The following is a 26,181-nucleotide window of genomic DNA, read 5'->3' on the forward strand; positions in this document are numbered from 1 at the left end:
TTGCCCCTGATTGGAAAAATCACCTTATTTCTTCATTTAAAGCATAAACTCCCAGTTGGGAAACAATGCTATTATACACACCTGTATTAGTTCATGCTCTTTACAGGAAGTTGATTGTTTTCATAAAATAAAATGTCTCACCCTGTCACATCTTTATAACTCATTTGAATTCTTATAACAGAAAATTTGCTTAAGAGGAAAAATGATAGATTCATAAAATCAAATTAACATCATCATCATACACAGAAAGACAAAGTATGTCTGCAATAATATGTAAAAAAGTGAACATGGCTGGGTCTAGTAGTAAAGAAGTAAGTCTGAATTACTTTGGCATTTTGCCATGGACAAGTTATTATGCACAATTTCATCACATTTAAAACAGGGTTGATATTTATTAAGATTATGATTCAGATGCTATAATTATTTTCATCTGTCATAAAACATAGTTTAAAAATGAGTATAAAAACTTTTCTAATTGTATATAAAAATAATTTGAAATAAAACTAAAGATAAGTTAGTGTGGATAATTTAACAGTAAACTGTTCAGTGCAGAAATGTAAATTTGCAAGTATCTGTTTTTTCTATATTTTATTACTTTTCAAAAATGGTTCAGATAAGAAACTTAATTAGTAAAACAAGTTTGAGGATTTATTTTATAAGAGGTGTTGCAGAGAAAAGGAATGGGCAAATAGTACAATTTTCAAATATTTGATTCACACTTTCCAGAAAAAATTTTTCAAACATATCACCAAAGACCCATACTTACTCTCTGCTCTCAATGCTAAGCCATTTTTTCTAGCAAAAAATAATGACATGATGTATATTTTTATGACTAATCTGTTTGTGACAGCTGTAATTCTCAAATGTCTTTTAAAAAAATACAAGTAAACTTCAAAGTTGTAGGTAAAATTGTAAAATTTTACACTGTAAAATGTAAATTTTACAATTTTACATTGTAATTTTACTTATAAAATTGCTACACACATGTAGCAATTGAGACCACATGTAGCAATTTTAAAAACTGAATAGGCAAAGCCTTACTCTAACCAATTGACCAATCAACTGGATTGGGACTTGGCTCAAGAGCCCTGCCCACATCAGAGAGGTTCCCATCCATGTTTCTAACACAAGCAAGGCTGCTAACACCGGGGGCTGCACACCACAGCACAGGCAGAGAGAGGAGGCCCTGCTGACTGTTTTATTCTTCAACAGATTTCTTTTCTCCACTCTCTTCATTGGCTTCATCTTTTTCCATGCAAGAATCCTGGCTGTTGGTTTCAGTAAAATAGTTTTCTTCCCCATCCACTCTTTCTTCTACATTTTCTTCTTCATTAAAGCTAGAGGAAGAAATTTATCAATCTTTCAAAGGAAAAACGATTTGGTTTAAAGGTAAACCCTTTTCAATGTATGTCAGCGTGAAGTCAGTCTTCCTCAAGTGTATGAGCTCCAATTTATCAAGAAAACTACAAAAGTACCGATTGCAAAAGTAAATATTTCTCTGAGAACTAATTTATTTCAAAACTTGGTTGACTCTTTAAACTTCATTTGAAAGCATGTTATTATATTCATTATTTATTCCAGTCAGAAGCTTAAATTATTCTGCCTTAAAAATAAGGTATTTCATCACTGGGCAATATTTTGAATGTGTCAAACATATTAAAATATCAGTATGTTTTACAACAGCTCAAATGTATTTCATTAGTTAATAAAATCTTTTTAAATTATTAATATTATAGAACAGAATTTTTGCTTTCCTGCAGGTATATATTTTTGCAGAGGTATATATACCATCCAGACGTCTTATATATGTTACCTTTCTTTATCTTCACTGAAACTTTTCATCTCTTGATTGAAGGGCCCAAATATTTTTCCACTTTGGCCTTTCTTTGAAACAAATTCATCAGATATTCCTAGTGCTTTTAGGGTGTTAGAATAATGCTTTTCTGCTGCCATTCTTGCATTTTTCTATAGGAAAGACAAACCTTTTTAGATGAGAACAAAAGACTTCAAATTTCCACTAAAAATGTATGGGTTAAAATTAAATTCAATAATCAGTTGGTTGAAAATATGCATACCCTCCAACCAGGTCCTATGTACATACCCAGAGAAATTCCTACATGTGACCTGGGAGACAATTATAAAAATTTTCAGAATAGTACTGTTTGGAACAACCCAAATATCTTATCAACAGTATAATGGATAGATAAATTGTAGTCTATTCATACAATTGAGTAAAATAAAGCAATGAAAATGAATGAACTCTAGCTATACACCATAACATGGATGGATCTCAGAAACATAATACTGAGCAAAAGAAGCAAAATACAAAAGAATGTGTGTATTCATTTCATTTACACATACACAAGAAAACCCAAATAGGCAAAACTAAACCATATTGTTTAGGGATAGATCATAGGTGGTAAAATTGCAAAGAAAACAAGGAAATCCCTCAAAAGTTAGAACAGTGGTTACCTCTAGGGGACAGGGAGAGGCACACAGGCCTGGGTGCCAATGCTATTTGTTAACCTGGCTGGTGGCCACATGAGTTTTAATCTACAATTATTATTATACTATACCTGTTTTTTATACACTTTTATAACGGCTTACAGATATCTGGAAAAATCAGTAAGAAAATAAGTTCATGTGATAGTTGTCAGAAAGTTCTTTTATGTGCCTACTGTAATTTGTTTTTGAGAAGTAATATCTCTACTCCACCAAAGATAATAAAATCATCAGTGTTGTTACCTTTCCTCTGTGGAGGAAGCAATGGTTACAACAAAAAGAACATGACTTTGGAACTGGGTTCACATCCCCAGAACGTTACTTCCTGGCTTTGGGACCTGTGGAAGTTATGATGAGCCTCTCATATCTGAAGTTGGAAGTTGTCACAGTTCCTGAGGCCACAGGCTTTACAGAGCCACAAGATGACTGGGGGTCACATTAGTGCCTTGGCTTTAGTCCACTTTTAGCTATGAGTGGATATGAACTAGTATAGGGCCAAGCATTGCCACCTGGACCTCAAACTAAAAGTGCCTAGGAATGGCCCAGTTCCAGTGGCATCCCATACTGGAAAGGGTGTGGGAGAACAGCCAGATTTAACAAATTTAACAAATAAGGAAACCAAGATGCTCCTGACAACCCCACTGAGGTTAAGTGGTTTGCTTAAGGTCACAAGAATGGTAAACGGTAAAACCAAGTGTCTTGATCCTTTCCTGCGTCAAGCACCATGCTGCTTTTATCTCAGTGGTAGTAGGCATCCTGGAGTTTGAAGGTAGCCTAAAGCCTAACTTCAGCAATGCAGGGGTCAGACATGTGCCCAGTCCAGAGACTCCAGTGTAATGAGGGATCATGGAGTCTAGTGTTCCGTGGGAGAAATCAAAAGAGCAAAGAGCGATTACAATGGGTAAAACTATCAGCAGTGCATTTTCTGACACTCTGGAAAACTAAAAAAATGAAACAAAACCCAAGCACTTTTAACTGTTGCTAAAATGCACCCACTGTGAATAACAACACTTTTTAGAAAAGAAAGTGAAAAAGCATCCAGAGGCTATGAACACCAAGAGACAAGCCTTGAGGGAACTGGAAGGCATGGCAAAGTACGATGAGAATGATGCCCCAAAGACTGTGAAGCAGAATAAGGAAACCCCCAACTTTACTCTGAATGCATTAAGAATAGTATATTTTGATTTAAGCTAATATAAAAGATTAAAATACTAATCAAAGTTAGTGCTCGTAAACTTTCACCTGAATTAGATTTAAAATCTGATTTAACATCTACTCAGTTAATAAACCCTGCAATTTCCAAGAAACAGGACAGCATGGTTGTGCTGGATCGCAGGCTTACTCTGTCAAGGGGTAACTCCACAGCAGCGAGGCCACAATGAAGACTTACAAATCGGTAATGCATGAAGTTTTAGTGAATTTATTACATAACAGTTCTTAATGAGCACCAGTAGTTGCAGCAAAATAGAATATGAGAAAAATGTACTGATTCCTGTTAACAAAACCAAGGCAATGGTGGTCATTGCCTGTGGTTCAGTATATAGAATTGTCTTTTAATATTTTACATCAAGGTGAATAGTGTCTAATAGTTCCTAATTGCAACAAGCATTTCCCCCTTGCATTTAAACATGCAAAAGAATTATAAAGAGTATGAGATAAAAGGAACAATTAAAATAATTCCATGATTATTTATTTTACTATCAAACATTCTGTAAAAAAAACTTTTGGTTTCTTCAGGAAACTAAAACAAGTGATGAAAGCTTGTCTCCTATCAGCACTTTAAATTGAAGGGAAAAATACTTTTTTATAACTGTAAGTTTAGTTTATAGTAAATCTTTCATTTATTTAATAATTATATAATACTTATTTTTTGACAAGCCCTCAGGCATACAGGGGGTATACAGGAAAAGTATTTTGGGCAAAGGGAACAGCATATGTGAGGACCAAAGGTGGTAGAAGAAATATCAGCTATAATACTTACCTATTTAAAATTTCTTTATGGGTTTAATTTCATTCACACCTCATTTTGCCACATTTTCTCCAGTGCTTGGAAACAGTAGGAGTTCGTAGCATGGAAAACTGCCTGTTACTGCTGAGACTCATCACTAATGTGTCAGGGGAGTGCTGTCAGCCTGGGCTAGTCCCAGAAAATAAGAGACAGTTCATTATCCGGCTAATCTGATCATAAGAGTTCAGTTTTGGTTCAAAAAATGTTTAATGTCTCCCCTGTGCCAGATGTTATCCTAGGTGCTAGGTGCTGGGAATATAGAGGTCTGACCACTGCCTTTAAAAGTAACTGGCTGGTGTAGCTCAGTGGATTGAGCATGGCCTTGTAAACCAAGGTGTCACTGGTTCAATTCCCAGTCAGGTCATATGCCTGGGTTGTGGGCCCTGAAGGACTACTCTAGAAGCAACCACACACTGATGTTCCACTCCCCCTCTTTCTCCCCTACCTTCACCCCTTAAAAAAAAAAGGAAGTAACTAGTTGGGCCCTGGCCAGTGTGGCCTGGTGTGGCCCAGTTGGTTGGAACACTGTGCCATAGACCCAAAGGTCATGGTTCAAGTATGAGAAGGCAACTGACTGATGTTGTCTCACATTGATGTCTCTCTCTCTTTCTTGCTCTCTCTCTCTCTCTCTCTCTTATTCTCTCCCTGTCTAAAAAGCAAGAGGGAAAAAATGTCCTTGGGTGAGGATTGAAAAAAAAAACATTAAAAGTAACTAATTACATTAAATAACTAGCTGGAAGAAAAGAGAGATCATTAAGATAATTTCCACCCTGGCTGGTGTAGCTCAGTGGATTGAGAGTGGGCCTCTGAACCAGACAATTGCGGTTCCATTCCCAGTCAGGGCACTTGCCCAGGTTGCAGGCCAGTTCCCTGCAGGCCAGTTCCCAGCAGGGGACGCATGAAAGACAACCACACATTGATGTTTCTCTTCCTCTCTTTCTCCCTCACTTCCCCTCTCTAAAATAAATATTTTTTTACAAAAATAAAATGAAAATGAGTGGTTCTGTCAAGTCATGATTTCCACTGTTATCAAGGGTTAGTAACCACCTACCCAGGGTTAACATTTTTGTAAGGGAATGGGAATGGCAACATAAAGATATAATGGGTAGCTTTGCAGAGAATAGGACAGGAAAACCAGTGAAACCACTATATTAACTCAGCTAGGAAATAACAGAGGTTTTACTTAGCATTTCTCTATCAGTAGTAGAGAAAGTCATATCCAAAAATTATTTAATAAGAAAATTTGTCAGTTCTCTGGGTGACAACTGAGTGGGGAAAAAAACTGGTTCCCAGTTATCTAAATTGTGGCCCAACCAAAACAGGAAGTCAAAGAAGAGGATCTAGTTTAGGGCAAAATAAATGTAAAATGCCAGTGGGAATTCTAGACTGATATATCCACCAGACAAGAGGATATGAAAACTTGCAGTTGGGAGCTGCAGATAACTGTTCTGAGCCAAAGTCAATCATTTTGTGCTGAGTAATGTAAAACAGCTTATGATTTTCCCCCCTAAAGTTTAAACTGAGATATTAAAAGAACGAAGCACTACATAAAATTATATCCAAATCAGTAAGGAGTTGCATAACTTTGAGAGATTATAGTATGTAGATTCACCCATAATACATGTCCCTAATCCTCAAAGAGTCACTGACAACGACAGTCTTATAATGACATCTGTCCCAGGTACATGCTGGCAGAAAGCTCCAAATGTAACAATACGGCACCTATAACCTTCAGTGATTCTGCCTATTGTTAAGCTATGTCACCTACCGGAACCTCTCCCTATTAGGTATTAAGGAGAAGATGATCTGAAATTGACAAATCTCTCTTAAGGGAAAGACTGTAAAACTGAGTGCAAATTTAGTGTTTTCCATAAAAATTGAATCCTCTGAATAACTGTTGGTAAGGTTGAAAATTATAGACTTGCTTAAAAAAACTGATCAACAAAATGAAAAGGCAACCAACTGAATGGGAAAAAAAATCTGCAAATCATATATCTGATAAGTAGTTAATATCCAAAGTATATAAAATACTCATACAGGTCAATAGCAAAAATCCAAATAATCCAATTAAAAAACTGGCAAAAGGCTGAATAGACATTTTTTCCAAAGATATTCATATAGCCAACAGGTACATGGAAAGGTGTTCAACATGACTAATAATTGGGAATGTAAATCATTAGGTGATGTCTCACAATGAGATATCTTACACTGGTTAAAATGGCTATTATCAAAAAGACAAGAGATAAATGCTGGTGAGGATGTGGAGAAAACGGAATCTTTGTGAACTGTTGGTAGAAATATAAATTAGTATATCCACTATAGTAAATAGTGTGGAGGGTCCTCGAAAAGTTAAAAATAGAACTATATGATCCAGCAATTTGACTTCTAGGTATATATCCGAAGAAAACAAAATCACTATCTTGAAGAGATATCTGTACCTCAGTTTCATTGCAGCATTATTGACAATAACCAAGAAAGAAAACAACCTAAGAGTACACTGAAAGATGAATGGATAAAGAGAATATGGTATATATGCACAATGGAATAAAATTCCTCCATAAAAACAAAGAAATTCTGCCATTTGCAACGAAATGGGTGGACTTTGAAGGTATTATACTAAGTGCAATAAGTCAGACAGAAAGACAAATGCTCTATGATCTCAGTTCCATGTGGAATCTAAAAAAAAACTCATGTAAAAGGAGATCATAGCCCTGGCTAAGTGGTTCAGTTGGTTGGAGTATTGTCCTGTGTACCCAAAGGTTGCAGGTTCTATCCCCGGTCAGGGAACATGCAGGAGGAAACCAATCGAAGTTTTTCTCACATCGATGCTTCTCTCTCTAAAATCAGTTAAAAACAAAACAAAACATATCCTCCAGTAAAGATTAAAAAATATTATTAAAAAAGGAGATCAGATTTAAAAAAAAAAGATCATCTAGGAGGAACTGGATAAAGGTGGTCAAAAGGTACAAACTTCTAGTTATAAGATAAATAATTACTGGGGATTTAATGGAGAACACAATAACTATGTATGGGACATTTGAAAGTTGCTAAGAGTACATCCTAAAAGTTCTCATCACAAGGAAAAAAATTTTTTTGATAAATGTATGAGGTGATGGATCTTAACTAAGCTTATTGTGGTAATCATTTTGCAATCTATGTATGTCAAGTCATTATGCTATATACCTTAAACTTATCTGGTGCTGTATGTCAGTTATATCTCAATTAAAAAAAAACAGTGGCAGAAATAAATATGATTCAATTAGCCATTTTGTTTCATTTTTTAATTCTTGAAAGACCTCCAAATCATATCATGAAGCTTTAACTTAGTATCTGGCCAAATCAGTGCTGAAAAAAGACCAGCCATTAAGAACAGGTTGTGAAACTACTTTTTGTAAATGATTAGATTAGCAGCATGTTTTTGTTTGCTTTGTTTTGTTTTTTATCAAGCTTATGTGCCTCATCAACAAGATTCCATGCTCAGATTTTGGCAAAATTACTTACTTGACTAATTTGATGAAGCTGTCACAGAAACAATATGTCTCAATACATTGTATAGCACTAAGAAAAATGGACTGTAAATTAGAGCTGGAGATGTTAAAAACAACAATTGACAATAGCTTTTAAATTCCAACAAACACAACCTGAGCAACTCTTTCAAATAGTAACGGCCTGGTCTTTAATTTTTCTTTTCTTTCTTCTAGTTCTTGTCGGTATTCTCTCATCCTTTCCTTTTCACTCTTCCTAAAATCAAATAAAAGGAATAAAATTTTAAAAAGAAATAAGGACTTGCATATATAACATTTAGCTTAGATGACAAATCAGAAATTAAGCTAAGAGATAATTTACAATTTACCACCATTCCTTTTCTAGACTGGTGCATTTTTATGGAACACAGTAAAAAGTCAAGGTTCTGAGAGCACAGATTCTCTCTCCATCCTGGGAGCGGTCTTTGTGCTCTGAAAGTTCTGAACTCTTTAAGACAGAATGTATTAAGGGACTTCAAATTGGCCTGAAAAGATGAATGAATGCCTTTTTTAATCTCATATATAAGTGTGTAGGTATCTTTTAAGGAATTTCTTCCAAAAATAAGACCTGGCTCTTTATTCCCTTAAATGAGATTTGCTATAGGTTGGTGACAAAATTAATTAAATGGGAGCAGGTCAGGGGAGAAATGGGGAGTATGGGATTATGACACAGAGGAACAGAAATCAAAATACATAATTCACAGTAAGTGTACTTATTATTTGGGCAAGATCTTATAATGAATTAAACTATGCTATTTTCTCTATGTAAAATACACTAACTCTACCAAGATAATAAGATTTCATGGATTAGAGAAAATTATACTATAAAATTATAATTATGCTTAATTATATACAAGTCAGTATTATGAAAAATACAGTTTACTTTCTAAGGATGAATAGTATATTTCTAAGGAATATTTTGCTCAAGTTCATCAAATTAAGCTCCTTCTATCAATGAATTACACTGACAGACATTATAAGATATATATATATATATATATATAACATACATTATAAAGGAATATAATTATATATAATACACATTTAAAAAGAAATACTTATAATTAAAAGGAAATATAGATTTGGGGGGTTTATAGATCAGATGAAAAACTAATAGATCATATTACTTACCCAACTTTGGGGAAGTTATTTTCCTACTTAAACATGAACATTTTTATGTTTATTTCTAACATAAAAATGTTCCTCTGGAACACTGGTTTTCAAACTTTGTTCTGCAGAATTCCAGTGTTCTGGAATCTATATTAAAATCCTGACAAAATGCAACACATAACTCTAAACATTAACACACATGTTAATTGACATTTCTTATAATTGATGTTAATTAACACTAATATGTTAATTTGTGCTACCAATTTCCTTTGTTCCTTAGAACAAAGCTCTTTGACATATCTGTTTATTAAATATTCTGAGATTACATGGCAAGCTGTTAAAAAAACTTATCTGTGTGAATTAAACTTTTTCTCAATATTGTACTGTGCAAACTAATATAAAGAAAAAGATGAAATGCTGACATAAGATTATGTTAACTATGGCCACATTTCTGTTCATCAACATCACTTCACGGTGCTCACCATCAGCTGAGTACACATGTTGGTTCTCACCATGAGGTGAATGAATGTGAGTGTGTGAGTGTGTGAGTGTGTGTGAGTATAAGTATTAGTTACTTGAATCCAGAATCTAAAATATTAATACTCTTCTTAAACTGTTCATATATTGGTAGTTACTGATTAAAAAAAGAAAGTTTGAAAACCAGTGGTCTGGAGGTTCAGGATTTTTTTCATAATACCTGAAAGATTCTATTCTGGATTTAGACATTTGAACTAAACTTTGATGTGAGTCATAAGCCTTAGCCCGGGTTGTCAGAAGTTTCTGCAATTCTTTCATTCTTTGCTTCTGCTTAGTTAGGATCCGATTTCTCTCTTCTTCCAACATTTTCTTTTCCTCAAGCGATCTCCTGAGGGCAACAAACTAAGGCTTAATTCACTTTAAGCCAATGAGAATGTTGCTAGCAAGATTTAACACAGGATAAATCAAAGGTTGAAAAAAGGCTACCTTTTGAGAAGGATCTGACTTGTAAAATTGGAAATCAATAGAATGATTATAATCTTTTCTATTCCCATGGATTCATAAAATGGAAAATACATTTTTAACACTCCCTCTACCAAAATGTTCTATATTACAGTGTAAAATATATTACCAGATATAATTTCTTCATATTTTCAAATTCACCAACATAAAATCAATAGTGCTGCAGACACTATGGTAGGAGCTGTAAGTCAGTCAGTACTGTATCTGAGTTATATTTACCTTGTGGCTTGTTCTCTTCCTCTGGAAGATATTGTGGGCATTGGAGGGTTGCAGTTATAAGGCATAGGCTTTGCATTTGGACTCCTTACTGGTGACTTGTGCCGCAGAAACACATAAGGCCAACGTGTTCCTTTTAAGTTTTCATCATCTGCTTCAAGATCTGCCAAAATTTTCTTTCTTTTAATGGATGCATGTGAGGCTGCAGGAAGATCAAATGGTTTGCAGACTGTTAGGAATTTCAGACATTTCTGTTCTGAGAGGTGCTTTTGACTTCTCTCAGGAAGTTCTCCAAAATCAGCAGTCTGGTTCCTAGATTTGCACTTACACTTCAACTTTTCAGCCTGTTCAGGACACTTGGGCTTCCTTGCAGCAAAACTTCTATGAGCTGGTCTGCAAGGGAGAGGGGATGAATTCAGTACAAGTTCTTGGGCTCTTGGCTGTGTCTTAATGTTTCTATATAGCTCATATCCTTTTACCCTGTCATTGGTAGTTGAACTGTAAGTAGATTGAGGTATAGGTCTGGCTTTAAATCGATTTGTTTTCTTTTTATACTTAAAAATGTCTCTCAGCTGCTTTTCCCGGATTGCTTGCTTCTGTTCCTCCCTTGCAATGAACTTAAATGGTTTTTGTGAAGCCAAAAGAGCTTCTTTGTTCTTCTCCTTCATCATCCTCCTCCGTTCTTCATTTTTCTTGACTATATCATGATAAAGGGGTAGAAAGACAAATGCTGGAACTGGGTTGGCTCGGAATTTTTTCTTACACTCTGAATCTTCTTCCTGGTTTTTGAGTAGTTTGCATACCATTTCAATATCTGATTTAGATTTCAAGTTCTCTTCTCTTTTTTTCTGTTCTCTAATCATCATCTGAAAAGGCTCAGGTACTGTAATCTTTGGCACCCACTTTTTTGTTTTTTTCTTTGTTTTTTCCACTGCTGGGAAGTCATCATCTTTATATTGAATGTACTCTTTAACAGAAAAGTTTTTCCACATGTTGTTGATGAGCTCCTTAGCATAGGACATCCTTCTGTTTTTCTCAGGATTCTCTTTTTCTAAGTTGGGCAATTCATCTTCAGAGGAAGACACAATCAAGGAGGAAGCATGACCTAAATCAGGTTCTGAAAGCGATGTGATTAATGAGATAGGATGATAGGAGTTCTTTTCTGATACAGACCTAAGTGAGAAGAATATTAGATTATACTTTCAGTTGTGTGTGATCAAATATAAAAATTAGGAATTATATATTTTCTTAGATCAAGGTATAATCAGTTAGAAGATAGGAACTGACTTGTGAAAATTATCACTCCTGTTTAGAATAGAGCTGGGAGATGCATATAAATTATCTAATCTGACTCCCTCATTTTATAACGGAAGAACATGAGACAGTTTAGGCTTCCTGTGTCTAACCTCTGAATTGAATTATCCACGTATTTTCCATAGTCACCATCTTAAAATATATGTCTAATCATGTCACTCTCCTTCTTCAAACTTTCCCATGATTTGTCGTTGTTATAAAGTCAAGTACAGATTACAAAGCCCTTTAATATTAGCCCCTTCCCACCTTTCCAGTTTTACCTCTCACCTCTCCTTACCCCAATCACCATTCTAAGTCATATCCAATCACATGAAGTTCCTCACATACAACATGATTTCTTCTACCACCATGCCTTTGCACACGTGGTTTTGGCTGCCTACAAGGCCACTCCTTGTTTCCTGCATTTGCTGCAGCTACCTGCCCCTCAAAGACACTCAGATATGACACTTCAGTAGAAAATTCCTGCCTGTGTCCCCCCACTGACACAATCAACTGCTTTTTCCTTTATCTCTATAACACTGTTATATCATGTTGTATTGCAATATTTGGCTCTCAGCTGGTCTTTAAGCTCCTTGAGGGCATCTTGATTTTGACTCCCTAGTGTCCAGGCAAGATCTAGCACACAGGAGATGTGCAATCAGTGCAGACCAACTGGATGAGTTAAGGAACTTGCCTCAAGTTTCAAAACAAGCGAGTTTATAACAGAAATAGGTCTTGAAATTAAAGACTATTTTGAAAACTTGAATCCAATTTATGTCTTAGTCCTAAACTCTTTGTACCAGATCTTTAACAAGCTCATGTTAATCCACATAACATAAAGAGCTTTTAAAATTAAATTTTAATATTCATCATTTTAAAATGGCCCAGACTAAATATTTGCATACATGTCTAAAGTTCTATGAATAACAGGTCTGAGAGAAAAGACCAAATGGCCACCTGGTAGGTTAATAAGGCATTAAACATTTCGAATAAAATCCCTCCTCCATATACAATTAAAAGTACAAAGAGATACTTGAAAAAAATCTGAAATAATTTTGTTTTGCACTTTTAAGTTTACCTTTTATTTTACAGCTTACAAATAACATGTACAAACTTACTTAGAAGAGGCGCTAGAAGCTCCTTCCCTAATTATCACTGGCTGAACTTCCTTTAACTTTAATTTATTCTGATACATTTTCTCCAATTTTGCCATAGTTTCCATGTGGGCGGCCTTCAGCTCTTCTAGTTTCCTGAAATATTCTTCATTAGAGTGGTAAATATCAGAAAAGTCCACAGGGTCCTCATAGCTTATACCTGGTTGTTCATTCATCCCGGAAATGGTATTAAAATTAGTCTGATAAGAGGGAAAAAAACCTGTTACATGGTGTTCGGAATTGAAAGACAAAGTTGACACTGATTCTCAATGCTGCTTCTTATTTGTGGGCTACGTATACACACTAATGGATTATAAGTTACTTGTGGGCTATGTACATTTTCCCCTCATGACATTTTATTAAGAACAAGAGAGAGAAACCAAGTTGCCAGAAAACAAATGCTACACACTATAATAGGATAGGACCAAACTATCTTTTAGAAAGAGTCTCCTTCAGTGTTGTAAGTGATAAATGAGGTGAAAAACAAAGTTCCTCCTGCTGCAAACCAAGCAACCACAGTGGAATACCCTCCAGGAGCTGGGCTACTACAGCGTGGGCCACAGGGGGCGCCAGTGGAGACACCGCAGGGGAGAGGGGAATGAGGGCAGTGGAATGGAGGGAACAAAGTTCTCACTGGCTCGTCAAGCCCTCCTGGATGTGCAGGGGAGACCTCAGGAAAGGGGTGGGAGGTACTTTTCAGAACAGCTGCTCCTGAGGGCAACAAGAGCAGTAGCTCTCCTGGGTGACGGGGTCTTTGGGAGTGAAAAGAAAACAGTATATAGTACAGTATTACAACTACACAAAGTGCAGTTATTCTAGTATATGTAGGTCATGGCTGGAAGAGTCTGACATCTTCTCTTCCCTACCCCATACCAGTTTCTTTTTTTTTTTTTAAGATTTTATTTATTTTTTAGAAAGAAAAGAATGGAGGGAGACAGAAAGGGAGAGAAACATGGATGTAAGAGAAAAATTGATTGGCTGCTTCTCATACATGCCCGAAATGGGGACTGAACCTGCAACCGAACCTGTGACCCAGGAGTTTGCCCTGACTGGGAATCGAACCAGTGACCTTTTGCTTTGAGGCATGATGCCCAATCAACACAGCCACACTGGTCAGGACTCATAGTTCTTTTAATTGAAGCAACTATAGAGGTAAAAATCCCATTTTCTTCATAAACATAGAAATTTAAAAATTTTCTCAGTTGAGAAACAGTTGAAGTTTTTATGAATACTATGCATAAAAGGTTGTCACCATGGTCTTAAATTTAGACTACTACTTGAAATATGCTCAGAATGAAAAAAGTGTATTTGCCTTAGAAAATTATAGACTCAATTTGATAAGACATCATGAAATAAATCCGAGTAGCTACTCTCAATGATAAAATGCAGAAGAGTCACTTGTACATAAAAGTTATAGATATAGTGTTTTTTTAAATAGGCTAAAAACAGTGTACAAGAGGACTGTATCATATTGTGTGGACTTAGAGAAAATGAATGAAGGAAAACGTTTTCTTCGGTAGAACTGGTAAGCAGAAATTTATTACCAATAAATCTATGACTCAGAGAATTGCTTTACTGTCACACAATTCAATTAAGAAAATTTTCTGATATCTTCTACTTTTTTTACATGTGTTTCTCATCACTACCTTCTTAGCTGTGGGAATGAGTACTTTTTTAACTTCCTCACTCATGAAATACTTAGGGACACCCAGCCTTCAGCTAGCTGCTTAAAAATACAAATCAGATAAAACTCCGCCCTTGAGAAGCTTCCAGTTAATTTAGGGGCAGACACGTACGTGAACAATGGACAGCAGACTTTGAATGAGACAGACTCCTGATTCCTGCCTGTGAGCCACTCCCAGCTGAGTGGCAGACAGAGAAGTGATCATGTATGTCACAATATCAGTTACCATGAGAGCTCAGAGAAGGAGTGCCTAATTGTGACCTGGGGAAAAGAAGAGGCAAAATTTGCAAGGGTGAGCCAGATGGAGACATGATGTTAGACAAGGACAAAGTTTAGGGAAGCAGTGAAAAACAAAAAAATCCAAGGTACAGTGCTAGAACATTCATTGTACAACACATCACGATGATGCAACTGGCAGGTATTCTTGATAAGGAAACTGAGGCTCAGTAGATTTAGGTGACCTACCTGCAATCACAGAGCTAGTAAATAGTAGGGCTTGGATTTATTCCACATCCCCAGTGTTAAACTCCAAAGACACACCCCACTCCTCCCAAGGGCAGGGAGGGTTTTTTAGCTACAAGAAGAAGGAACAGGCATGGTGTACTCGGAGACAGGTAAACAGTCTGGGGTGGGCAGGGCAGAACAGGGTATACAGAGCACAGGGGAGGATGGGAAACAAGGTGAAAAGGGCAAGTCAAGAGTCCCAACCAAGGCAACAGAAACCTTGAAAGGTATGAGCAGAGGAGTGACCTGATCAGAAATACTCAGAAGGATTTCTCTGGTAGCAAACAGTCAAAGGAAGAATGGTTAGTGGCAGTATTTAACGAGCTAATGCAAAGGTCCAGGTTAGAAATATCAAGGGTAGAGTTAAGGGAGCAGCACCAGAAAGACTGCCTTGGTGGATTAAGGAGGCTGAATCATCAACTCAGTGATAATCTGCATTGTGGACAACAAATTGAAGATGTCAATTTGGAGCAATGCCCATCTGGGTAAATACTGCTTGCTGCCATTTATCAATGCAGAGATTACAAAGGAGGAGAGTGTTTTAGGAAAAGGAAACTAATCTCTCTCTTAGACTCAGTGAGTTTAAGGGATAGTAGAGCAGCTGAGTTTCCAGGGAATAGGTGGATAAATATATCTGGAGACCTGGATCAAAGGAAGGAAGGATCAAAGGATTCTGCCTACAGTGGGGCTAGAGGGAGACTGCAGGGCTAGAGGAAGAAGGCTGGGCTGAAGACAGAGACATGGTAACCACTGACACACACACAAGTGGCAGGTGCAGCCTTGCATGTGGATGACGCTGCCTGGGGAGAGTGTGGACAATAAGAGAAACCTGAGGATGGGAATGTTGGCGAGCACCAACACTTAAGTGAGCAGTGAGAGGACGAACATGAAGCAGAAAGTGGTCATGAGAAATACAAATACCAAGTGATAAGAGCATTCAAACGAAGGGAGCTTTTGTTTGGTTTGAGTCTGTAAGGAAACAGAAGGCTTCCTGAAGGAGGTGCTATTTAAGTGAGTCAGGAAGAATCTGGAGGATCAGAGAGTGTATGGGGGGGGGGGGGAAAGGGACTGCAGACAAAGAAAAGGACATTGACAAAAGCAGTGGGGGTGGGAGGCATGGTGGAGAGCGAGGTGAGCCCAGCTAGCAATTTGGGGAAGCAAGCTAGGAAAGGAAGGTTAGGGCAAGCAGGAGGTGGTTTACCTTTTTTGGTCACTACTGGTTCCTAACTACTCACAGGTCACTTGGTTTCAACCCCCTTAGGAACCTCCAAATATAAAAGGGTTGAATGGAAGTTAAGTAACTTTTCAGTTTGGAGCATTCTTATGGATTGGAAGAAAGATTACAGATATGGTGTCAAATTCTCATTCACGCCAAGGTTCTGCATTTCTTAGCCATGCAACATTAGCACTAACTTTTGTTACATATATTTTTTAAAGATTTTCTTTATTTTTAGAGAGAGGACCTGGCCCTCAACCCAGGCATATGCCCTGGCTGGGAATCAAACCAGCGACCCCCTGGTTCACAGGTCAGCACTCAATTCACTAAGCCACACCAGCCAGGGCATGAGCACTAACTTCTGAACACCAAATTTACAATACATAAAGTAGGTATGCCAGGTGTTAAACTATTGTCTCTTGGCTCCATTGCCACCCTTCTATACCCTGCTAGGCAATGCTGGGGATGGGACTCTATAAACCATGTTTCTGCTTTGCCAGCTGCTGCCCAGTTGATTCTGCCTACAGTGGGGCTAGAGGGAGACTGCAGGGCTAGAGGAAGAAGAAGGGACCTATTCCTTCCTGTTAGTTCTCTGTCCACTTGTCTGCTTGAGTCAGCCTGGCAATGGTTCTTCCCTTGAACAGCAGCAGAGGCTGATACCAGTTGCAGTTTTTCCAATGCTCACAGAATCAGCAACATCACCTCAGGGCCCTTATTCAATGTCATCTCCTCAGCAAGGTCTTCACTGGCTACGCCATTGGAAATTACAACTTCTCCACCCAGTCATTATCAGTATCCCTTTTCTGCTTTTTCTCATATGAACTCACCAGTAACTGACATTCTGCATAAATTTATTTGTGTATTGTATGCCTGCCCCTTTCAAAAACAAAGCATCACAAAGGCAAGAATTTGTCTGCTTTGTTCACGGTAGTGCCCCCAGTGCCTAGAAGAAGTGCATGCCTAGTTGCAGATGTTCAATAAATTTTTGAATAAATGTACAGCTAAAAAATATTATTTCTACTGAGAGGAGAGGTATTCCCTCATAAAGGACTCAATCCTTCTAAGAAATACTGGTTGCTCTAAAGATCTACATTCTACTAAGGATTAAGAAAAGGGCTTACTAAAAAATAAAACTGAAACAGGGAGGATATTCCACAGGACTGTTTTTTATACAGAAGTATCCATGCAATCTCCACACAATCTCTTTTAACACCCTTAAGAGAAGGCCTTATAACAATAATTTTACATTAAAGAGTAAAGTTTATTTGGTCCTGAAGAAACTAAAAAAAGATACCAAGTAGCTTCTGAAGAGATCTGGCAGGCCTGACAATTTATACTTATGCACTGACTTTTAACAGTATCCGTTCCATTTCTGTTTGATACTCTTTTTTTTTTAAAGAGTTTTGTTGCTTTGAGGAGTCTTTAAATATTTTATTTATTTACTTTTAGAGAGAGGGGAAGGGAGTGAGAAAGACAGGAACAGAAACATGTGAGAGAAACATGGACAGGTTGCCTCTCACACGCACCCCAACTGGGGACCTGGCATATGCCCTGACTGGCAATTGTTCAGAGGCTGGTGCTGAATCCACTGAGCTACACCAACCATGGCCGTCTAGTTCTCTTAACGCTAGCCTAAACTTTTCAGATAAACTGATCCTACAGTGTTTTACCTAAAACAGAAAAATGGCTAATAAGTGAATTCTAACTCTAATTTCATCTTTATCTTTACACAGAAGAAAACATTTTAGTAGATCAAATAACCTAGACCAGTGACATTATTTTCCAAGAGCCTAAGGGAGCACCCTTTCCCTTTAATTAGTCAGCTTTTTGTGGTTGTTGTGCACACAGCCACTAGATTAGGGGATAATCTTCCCTAGATTGGCTTGACCCATTTAGATGATGGCTCCTTCCAGCAAATGTGCTTCACTAGTAATCAGCACTCAATATTATTTGTGGTACACTCTAATATCATCTGCAATTCTGGAATTTTTACAAAAAAAATCTTTTTTGCATTAAAAGAATTTGTAAGAAATGAGGCAGATCTACATGTACTAACATGGGTAAACCCCCTAACAAATGATAAGAGAAAAAAATAAAGTTTCAGAACTATATGTGCATATAAAATGCTACTGTATGTTAAAATATTATGTGCACTGTAGATAGGAAAAAGCCCAGAAGAATATGTATCAGTTTCACAACAGTGGCTACCACTAGGGAAGGAGGAGGGCCCCAGGCTTTCCTTTGGTGGGAACAGGCATTAAAAAGGCCTAAGCCTTATTTGTAATACTTGACATTTTTAAAAGGAGAATGTGTTTGCCCTGACTTGTGTAGCTCATTGGCTGGGGGTTGTCCTGCAAAGTAAAGGGTCCTGGGTTCAATTCCTGGTCAGGATACACACCTAGAGGTTGCAGGTTCAGTCTGTAGTCATGGAATGTATGAGAAGCAACTGATAGATGTTTCTTTCCCTTCCTTTCTCCTCTCTCTAAAAATAAATAAACTGACTTCCAGACAAGACGAAGGCGTGGGTGGAAACACTGTGCCTCCTCACACAACCGAAATTAAGAACAACAAAGATTTAGAAACAAAAACACAACCAGAACAGAGAAAATTGAACTGTACATAAGTCCAACAACCATTCAGCCAGGCCAGTAAGGGGCAGAGTCAGTGGCTGGCAGAGAGGGATCCTGGTGGCAGGAAAAGGCAGTGGCAGCCAGACCCAGGGGTGCAGGTGGCACGGGGCTGACCACAGTCACACATTTGCGCACAGATAAACTAGGCAAAAACGGGCAACAAGACAGACTGTGCAACCCAGGGCCCCAGCAACGGGAAATAAAGCCTAAAAGCACCCAATGAAAAGGTGCCGGCATGTAGGAAGTGGCAGAGGGGACCGAAATCCCAGAGAGAGCAGAGCAAGCGCCATTATTCCCTCTCTGACCCCACTCCCACATACAGAGTAACAACCCAGCTACTGGGTTGCCCCACCCCGGTGAACACCTAAGGGTCCACCACTCACTACATAACAGGCGTGACCAGACAAAAAAAAATGGCTCAAACAGAAGAACAAATCAAAGCCCCAGAGCCAGTACTTTTAAGTGACCAAGAGATAGCCAACCTATCAGATGCACAGTTCAAAACACTGGTGATGCCCTGGCTGGTGTAGCTCAGTGGATTGAGCGCGGGCCTGCGAATCACACGATCGCGGTTCGATTCCCAGTCAGGGCACATGCCTGGGTTGCAGGCCGGTTCCCTGCAGGCCAGTTCCCAGCAGGGGACGCACAAAAGGCAACCATACATTGATGTTTCTCTCCCTCTCTCCTTCCCCCACTTCCCCTCTAAAGATAAATAAATAATAAAATTTAAAAACAAAAACAAAAACAAAAACACTGGTGATCAGGATGCTCACAGAACTGGTTGACTTTGGTCGCAAATTAGATGAAAAAAATGAAGGCTAAACTAAGGGAAAAGAAGGAAAATACACAGGGAACCAACAGTGATGGGAAGAAAACTGGGACTCAAATCAATGGAGTGGACCAGAAAGAAGAAAGAAACAACCAAACAGAAAAGAATGAAGAAAACAATAAAAAAAAAAATGAGGAGAGGCTTAGGAACCTCCAGGACATCTTTAAACGTTCCAACATCTGAATTATAAGGGTACCAGAAGGGGAAGAGGAAGAGCAACAAGTGGAAAACTTATTTGAACAAATAATAAGAGCTTCCCTGATCTGGGAAAGGAAATAGACTTCCAGGAAGTCCAGGAAGCTCAGAGAGTCCCAAAGAATTTGGACCCAAGGAGGAACACACCAAGGCACATCATAATTACATTAGCCAAGATTAAAATGAAGGAGAGAATTCTAGAAGCAGCAAGAGATAAGGAGACAGTCACCTACAAAGGAGTTCCCATCAGACTGTCAGCTGATTTCTCAAAAGAGACCTTACAGGCAAGAAGGGGCTGGAAAGAGGTATTCCAAGTCATGAAATCCAAAGACCTACAACCAAGATTGTTCTATGTCCAGCAAAGTTTTCATTTAGAATGGAAGGGCAGATAAAATGCTTCTCAAAAAAAGTCAAGTTCAAGGAGTTCATCATAACAAAGCCCTTATTATATGAAATGTTAAAAGGACTTATCTAAGAAAAAGAAGATAAGAAATACGAACAGTGAAAGGACAGCAAACTCACAGTTATTAACAACCGCACCTAAAACAAAAGCAAAGTAAGCGGAAAGCTACATCAGGAGCAGAGCCATGGAAATGGATATCACATGGAAGGTTAGCAACAGGGGAGTGGGAGAAGGAGAAGGGGGGAGAAGGTACAGAAAATAAGTAGCATAGACAGTGGGGAGAAAATAGGGGGAGGGCAAGAGTAGTGTGGGAAATGTAAAAGCTAAAGAATTTATGACACATGGACATGAACTAAAGGGGGGAACATGGGTGGGAGGGGGTGTGGAGGGGAATGAAGCGGGGAGGGGGAATGGGACTACTGTAATGGCATAATCAATAAAATATATTTAAAAAAGAAAAAACAACATCATAAAAACACATTAAAAAACAAAACAAAACAAAAATCAACCCTGTCTGGTGTGGCTCAGTGGATTGAGCACCGGCCTACAAACCTAAAAGATCCCTGGTTCAATTCCCAGTCAGGGCACATGCCTGGGTTGTGGGCCAGGTCCCTGGTTGGAAGTATACAAGAGGCAACACATCAATGTTTCTCTCCCTGTTTTTCTCCCTCCCTTCCTTTCTCTCTAAAAAGAAATCAAATCTTAAAAAAGAAAACAGAAAGCATCAGAAAAAAAATAGTCTCATCTGTCCATCTATAAAACCGCCTGCTTTTGTCCCACTTTTTCCTCCTGCTTCGGGGATGAATGTCCCTTCTCTTAGCAGTATTTGACACTTTCCCTCATCATTAAAACCAATGAGTGGGGAACTTCCACACGTTTGTGATAATCCCACCACTGTAGCTGGTGGGATTCCTTCCTCTCTTTTGTCTCCCTTTTCTCTATCTGATTGTTTAATGAGGTTTTGTTGTTTTTTTTTAAAGACTTCTATACAAGGCCCCTTTTTTCTCTGCTCTCTCCCTTAGTGACTTTATCCATTCCCACAGTTTCAAAGGTGCTGAAAACTCTCAGATTGAAATCTCCAGCCACAGAACTACAGTTTCATAGGCTCAATTGCTTCCTACACAAACCTACTTGGTAGTTTCACAGACATTTCAAAGTTACCATGTTCAAAACAAACCCTGATTACTACCCAGCTTTGATACCCATTCCTCCCCACGTTGTCCCCAGTTCAGTAAATGGCTCTACCTTCCATTCAGCTGGTCAAACCAGAAACCTGGGGATGAGCATTCTTGATTACTTCTTCTTCCTTGGCCTTCACATTCATTCTTTAACAGTAAATCCTAACCATTCATAGAGAAATCTGTCCAGTTCTGCCACCTCCCCAGGTCTCTAGGTCCAGCCACCACCTATGGCTCCTGAATTACTACAACAGACTCCTAACCGGTCTCTTACTTCCGCTTTGCCAAACCTGCCAATCATTCTCCACAAAGCCATCAGAATCATTTTTTAAAAATGTGAAAGGGGCCTTGGCTTGTGTGGCTCGGTAGATTGAATGCTGACCTGTGAACTAAAGAGTCCCTGGTTCAATTCCCAGTCTAGGGCACATGCCTGGTTTTGGGCCAGGACCCCAGTAGGGGGTATGCAAGAGGCAACCACACATTGATGTTTCTCTTTCTCCCTCCTTTCCCCTCTCTAAAAATAAATAAATAAAATCTTTATTAAAAAGTGTGAATAGGGCCCTGGCTGGGTAGCTCTGTTAGAGCATCATCTGGATATGCCAATGTTGCTGGTTCCATTCCCAGTTGGGGCACATACAGGAATCAACCAATGAATGCATACAAGTGGAATAACAAACTGATGTTTCTTCCTCTCTCTAAAATCAATATTTTTTTCCTTTCTACCATCTTTCCATGCTGCCATAATGGTGTGTGTGAATGTCCTTCGCTGACGCTCTCAAGAATATCAACAAGGCTGAAAACAGAGGCAAATGCCGGGTTCTTATCAGGCCATGCTCCAAAGTCATCATCCAGTTTCTAACTGTGATGATGAAGCATCATTACATTGATGAATTTGAAATTATTGATAATCACAGAGCTGGGAAAATTACTGTGAACCTCACCAGCGGGGTGAACAAGTGTGGAGTAATCAGCCCCAGATTTGGTGTGCAACTCAAAGATCTAGAAAAATGGCAAAACAACCTGCTTCCATCCTATCAGTTTGGTTTCACTGTACTGACAACAGGTATCATGGACCACAAAGAAGCAAGATGAAAAACACACAGGAGGAAAGATCCTGGGACTGTTTTTCTACAGATGTAATACATATGTGCAAGTAAAATGCCTCAATGGACAAAAATAAAATAAAAATAAAAAATAAAATCAATACATTTAAAAACTTTAAAGAAAATGTAAATAGAAATGTGTCAGATCTCTTAAAAGTCTTCAAGGGCTTCCCAATGCTTCTATAGTAAATACTCAATTCCTTACCTAGGTCTATAAGGCCCTGAATGATTAGGCCCTATTTACCTCTCCAATCTCATCTCCTCCCCTCACCCATTCTTCCCCTTTTCCAGTTCTTAATCTCATAATGCTCTTCATCTTCCTATCTTAAGGCCTTTGCATATGCTTGTTCTCCCTGTTTGGAATGCTTTTCCCATAGCCACTCTTCAAATGGCAACTCTTTTTCATCTATCAAGCACAACTTAAATGTTCATTAATTCAAATAGGTTCCCTCCTACTTCTTTTTAAAATCATAGTAGCTTGTTCACTTCTTTCTCAGCATTTCCCATCTTGCAATCATTTGACTGTTAATTTTTTTGTCTAACCTCTCTACCACATTGGAAACTATGTCTACTTTATTCACCATTGAATAGTCAATGACTAGCATTTAATAAATGCTCAATATTTGTTGAAAAAGGGAAGGCCATCCCATCAGGAAAGTCAGTGAAATTTTAGTTGTGGATTAGAGAATATTGCTTTACCCATGTCATCATCAATCACATAAGGCCTATGAACAGGCATCTCTCCAAATGAGGCTAGATTCAAGGAACATGCTTTTTTTTTTTTTTAAAAAAAGGAACATGTTTTAGTGCCCATATGAACATAGTCATGAGGGTGTTGTGGGGTGAAGGGGAGAGGCTTTGGCAAAGGACTGACAGGGACCTACTGTGACAGTCGGTTCTCTAATCAATATGGTGGCTAGAGTATCTGAGTTTACTATATTTTACTAATGACAAAGCTGAACCAAATTAACCTTTAAAAACCAAGGTGGAAAACTAAGCCAGCTTGGTTCCTGAGCTCTTTTTTTTTTAGTGCTTCTTCCCCACCCCAGTGTCCTTGGGCTATCTATTATCAGGCAGTGAATGGCAGTGTATCGGGTTTGCTTTTGGATCCTTTGAGACTCTGCTTCCTATTTTTTTTTTTCTTAGTACAATCCTGTCCCTTTGAAACTAGCTCATTAGATAAATTAACCTTTCCTAAGGTAATAATTTGAATTTTAATGAGGCATTCTGGAAACATACTGCAACTATAGAACTGACAGACTCCTCTAGCACAGCAAGCCAAAGTAGAATTTAATCTTTGGGCAGGTGGTTCAAATGACCATTTCATTGGCAGTAGTTATTATTATTACTACTGATTTATACAAACTGATCCTTAGATATGACACACATTTTCTCATTTGGTTCTTATAACATCCTAGTGACACAAAAAAGAGAGACAGTTATTTTAGGCTTTTTTATAGATAAGGAAACATCTTGGTAGTCATAATCTAGGACTCCAAATTTCCTCCCCGTCACTTTGGCTCCTTTGTTGGCTGCTGAAACTCGTGCTGAGGGGAAGCTTTATCATGAATGAAACTAGTCTACAACTCTCACCCTGGTTCATGTTCAGGGTCCCAATCTGTTTTACTTTGGATAATCTCAAGTAGTTTAAGGGTGTTGGTGAAATGCTTACCATAAAAAATGTTTCCCCAAGTTTTCTCATTAGCAGTTTTAGTGTAGATTGAGGAGATTAGAAATCCAAAATAATCAGTGATTTCTATTAGCCCTAGATCATAATATCTTTTTCTCTTTGTATTTGAGAGGCCTGGAAAAATGGTATTAAGCATCTTTGACTGGAGTTTATATCTGCAGATTGATAGTTAAAATTCAAGGTTTCTATCTCTTAAGGGAATAGAGCAGATGGCAGACTCGGCCCTCTACCTGGTGCACAGGTGTTTGTAATACGTGACACTGAAAAGTGATCAGTGAAAAGGCTATTTCAATATACACCCTGAAGAGCCATTTAGGAACTAATGGGTCCTTAGTAATTTGCTTCTCTGGATGTTTAATATACCTGTCTGACCTATCACTAAACTCTTGATGGTTTTAAAAATTGCCTCTCATGTATCGTGTTAAGATGAACTAATAACAGAGACCTAAGGGTGACAACAAAACACAACTCTGATACATCTTAAGGGTTATCCTCTGTGGGGGTAGATAGATCAGTCTTCCTCAAGTTAAAAAGAAAAGGGATTATCTACTTCTGACCTGCTACAGGATAAGGAGTAAGGTTCTGTGCTTTGCGCTCTCTGGGCTAGAGTAAAATAAATGCTCTCCAAGAAAATTTTACAACAATCTCTTTGGTAAAAATTAAAAGACGTTTTAAAGCCTCGGTGTTGAGTGTTTTCCATGGGGGCAGAGAAGGTGGTGGGCCTTATTACCAGGAAGGGAAGATCTGGACTGGATACTGCATTTGCCAGCCCGTCGCTCAGGCAGCGGGGTCCGCGTACAAGCTCTTAGCCTGCACCCAGCCAGACAGAACCCAGCCCCAGCCCACGTACAGCCCCTACAGTACCAGCGCCGGCGCCCGCCGCAACGCCTTTTGCTCTTCTTCCTCTTCCTCTTCCTCTTCCTCATCCTCTTCCTCCAAGGCCGCCACCACCTTCGCTAGAGACTCTAATAGGTCCTCGCGTTCATACTGGGCGACCCGCGCTCCGATGTTGGGATTTACTGGGATTTGGCGACTGTAGACTGCCAGCTTCGCCGCTTGGTGCGAGGGATCCATCACCACGCCGCCGAGGCCTGAGCGCCAGCGCCGGCCCGGGGCGGGGAAGCCGGTGTGGCTTCAGGTTACCCAGCTGCGCCCTGCTTGGGGAGGGCGGTTACTAGGGGCGCAGTAACTAGGGACGCTACAGGGACCGAGAGGGGCCAAAAGTCACTCAAATCTTCTCAAGCTACAGATCCAAGGTGGGTGCCTCCTGTATAGTGGGTCAGTGCTGAGTCTCTGCTGGTTTAGAGGGTTGATGGGCGGAAAAAGGCGCCTCTTCCCCAGCTACGTGCCTCACTGCCTATTCTTAGACTTCTCACCTTATATCAATGAAACAATTTGTTTGTGAGTGTCGGGGCGGGGGGTGGAAAGAGCACATTAAAAATATTTTATGTATTTATTTTTTAGAGCGAGGGGAAAGGAAGAGGAGAGGAGAGAAAAATTGATCGGTTACCTCTCCTAACCAGGGACCCGGCCTGCAACCCAGGCATGTGTCCTGACCAGGAACCAAACTAGCCACCCTTCAGTCCCACAGTCCTGCGCTGTCTACTGAGCCACACCAGCCAGAGCAGAGAGCATTTTCATTCATTCAAATAACGTTACCAATAGGAGACTGCGGTGGCAGAGGAAAGCAAGAAATGTTATCGTGTGGCAGCCTCTACCAGGGTGACAGAGTTTGCATCCTGCTACCTAACACCGGCCCCTCCCCTCCCCAGCCAAAGGGAAGGAGCGTGGCACATTCTACTCTGACTCGACAGCTAGCAGAAACACACGGATCTGAAGGAGGATAAGTGTGCGATCTTGGTCTGCCCCATTAAAGTGGGTAGAGCCTGCCCACTCACCACTGACAGTTCAGGTGTATGAACCTGTCGTTTGCAGGTTGGGTC

General features: G+C 38.9%; 2 protein-coding genes and 1 long non-coding RNA gene across 6 annotated transcripts in view; 2 read left to right on the top strand and 1 right to left on the bottom strand.

Moving 5' to 3' along the window:
- LOC119062627 (uncharacterized) overlaps positions 1-14,363 on the top strand; it is a 57,765-nt gene extending 43,402 nt beyond the window's left edge. Inside the window, exon 4 of the long non-coding RNA XR_008391983.1 lies at positions 14,245-14,363. This is a non-coding gene — a long non-coding RNA (uncharacterized LOC119062627). The remainder of the gene's footprint in view (positions 1-14,244) is intronic.
- On the bottom strand, positions 574-25,390 carry FAM161A (FAM161 centrosomal protein A). Of its 4 annotated transcripts, XM_037163656.2 has the most exons (8): positions 25,103-25,390; positions 12,771-13,006; positions 10,688-11,532; positions 10,363-10,561; positions 9,842-10,009; positions 8,152-8,251; positions 1,814-1,965; positions 574-1,337 (listed from the first exon to the last, which is right to left on the bottom strand). In XM_037163656.2, the coding sequence occupies exons 1-8, from the start codon at positions 25,310-25,312 to the stop codon at positions 1,199-1,201; spliced, it is 2,049 nt and encodes a 682-aa protein (XP_037019551.2). In that variant the 5' UTR covers positions 25,313-25,390; the 3' UTR covers positions 574-1,198. The 4 variants fall into 4 exon arrangements, with proteins under 4 accessions (XP_037019551.2, XP_037019542.2, XP_037019562.2 ...); XM_037163647.2 differs by having other exon boundaries at positions 10,363-11,532; XM_037163667.2 differs by lacking the exon at positions 9,842-10,009 and having other exon boundaries at positions 10,363-11,532.
- Positions 22,122-22,616, top strand: LOC128627700 (40S ribosomal protein S15a-like). Its single transcript, XM_053667008.1, has one exon. The coding sequence runs from the start codon at positions 22,202-22,204 to the stop codon at positions 22,535-22,537; it is 336 nt and encodes a 111-aa protein (XP_053522983.1). The 5' UTR covers positions 22,122-22,201; the 3' UTR covers positions 22,538-22,616.
- Positions 25,391-26,181: the final 791 nt, after the last annotated feature.

This window comes from Artibeus jamaicensis, unplaced genomic scaffold (assembly GCF_021234435.1).
Source record: "Artibeus jamaicensis isolate MK-2021 breed Jamaican fruit bat unplaced genomic scaffold, CSHL_Jam_final contig_465, whole genome shotgun sequence".
NCBI classification, from domain to species: Eukaryota; Metazoa; Chordata; class Mammalia; order Chiroptera; family Phyllostomidae; genus Artibeus; species Artibeus jamaicensis.

Excerpts from the sequence above, each read along its gene's own strand:
- LOC128627700 (XM_053667008.1), top strand. The coding sequence starts at position 22,202 with ATGTCCTTCGCTGACGCTCTCAAGAATATCAACAAGGCTGAAAACAGA.
- FAM161A (XM_037163647.2), bottom strand. The coding sequence starts at position 25,312 with ATGGATCCCTCGCACCAAGCGGCGAAGCTGGCAGTCTACAGTCGCCAA. Across the intron at positions 13,007-25,102 it reads TGCGGCGGGCGCCGGCGCTG|ACTAATTTTAATACCATTTC; the intron begins GTACTGTAGGGG and ends CCCTCTTATCAG. Across the intron at positions 1,338-1,813 it reads TTCAGTGAAGATAAAGAAAG|CTTTAATGAAGAAGAAAATG; the intron begins GTAACATATATA and ends TTCTTCCTCTAG.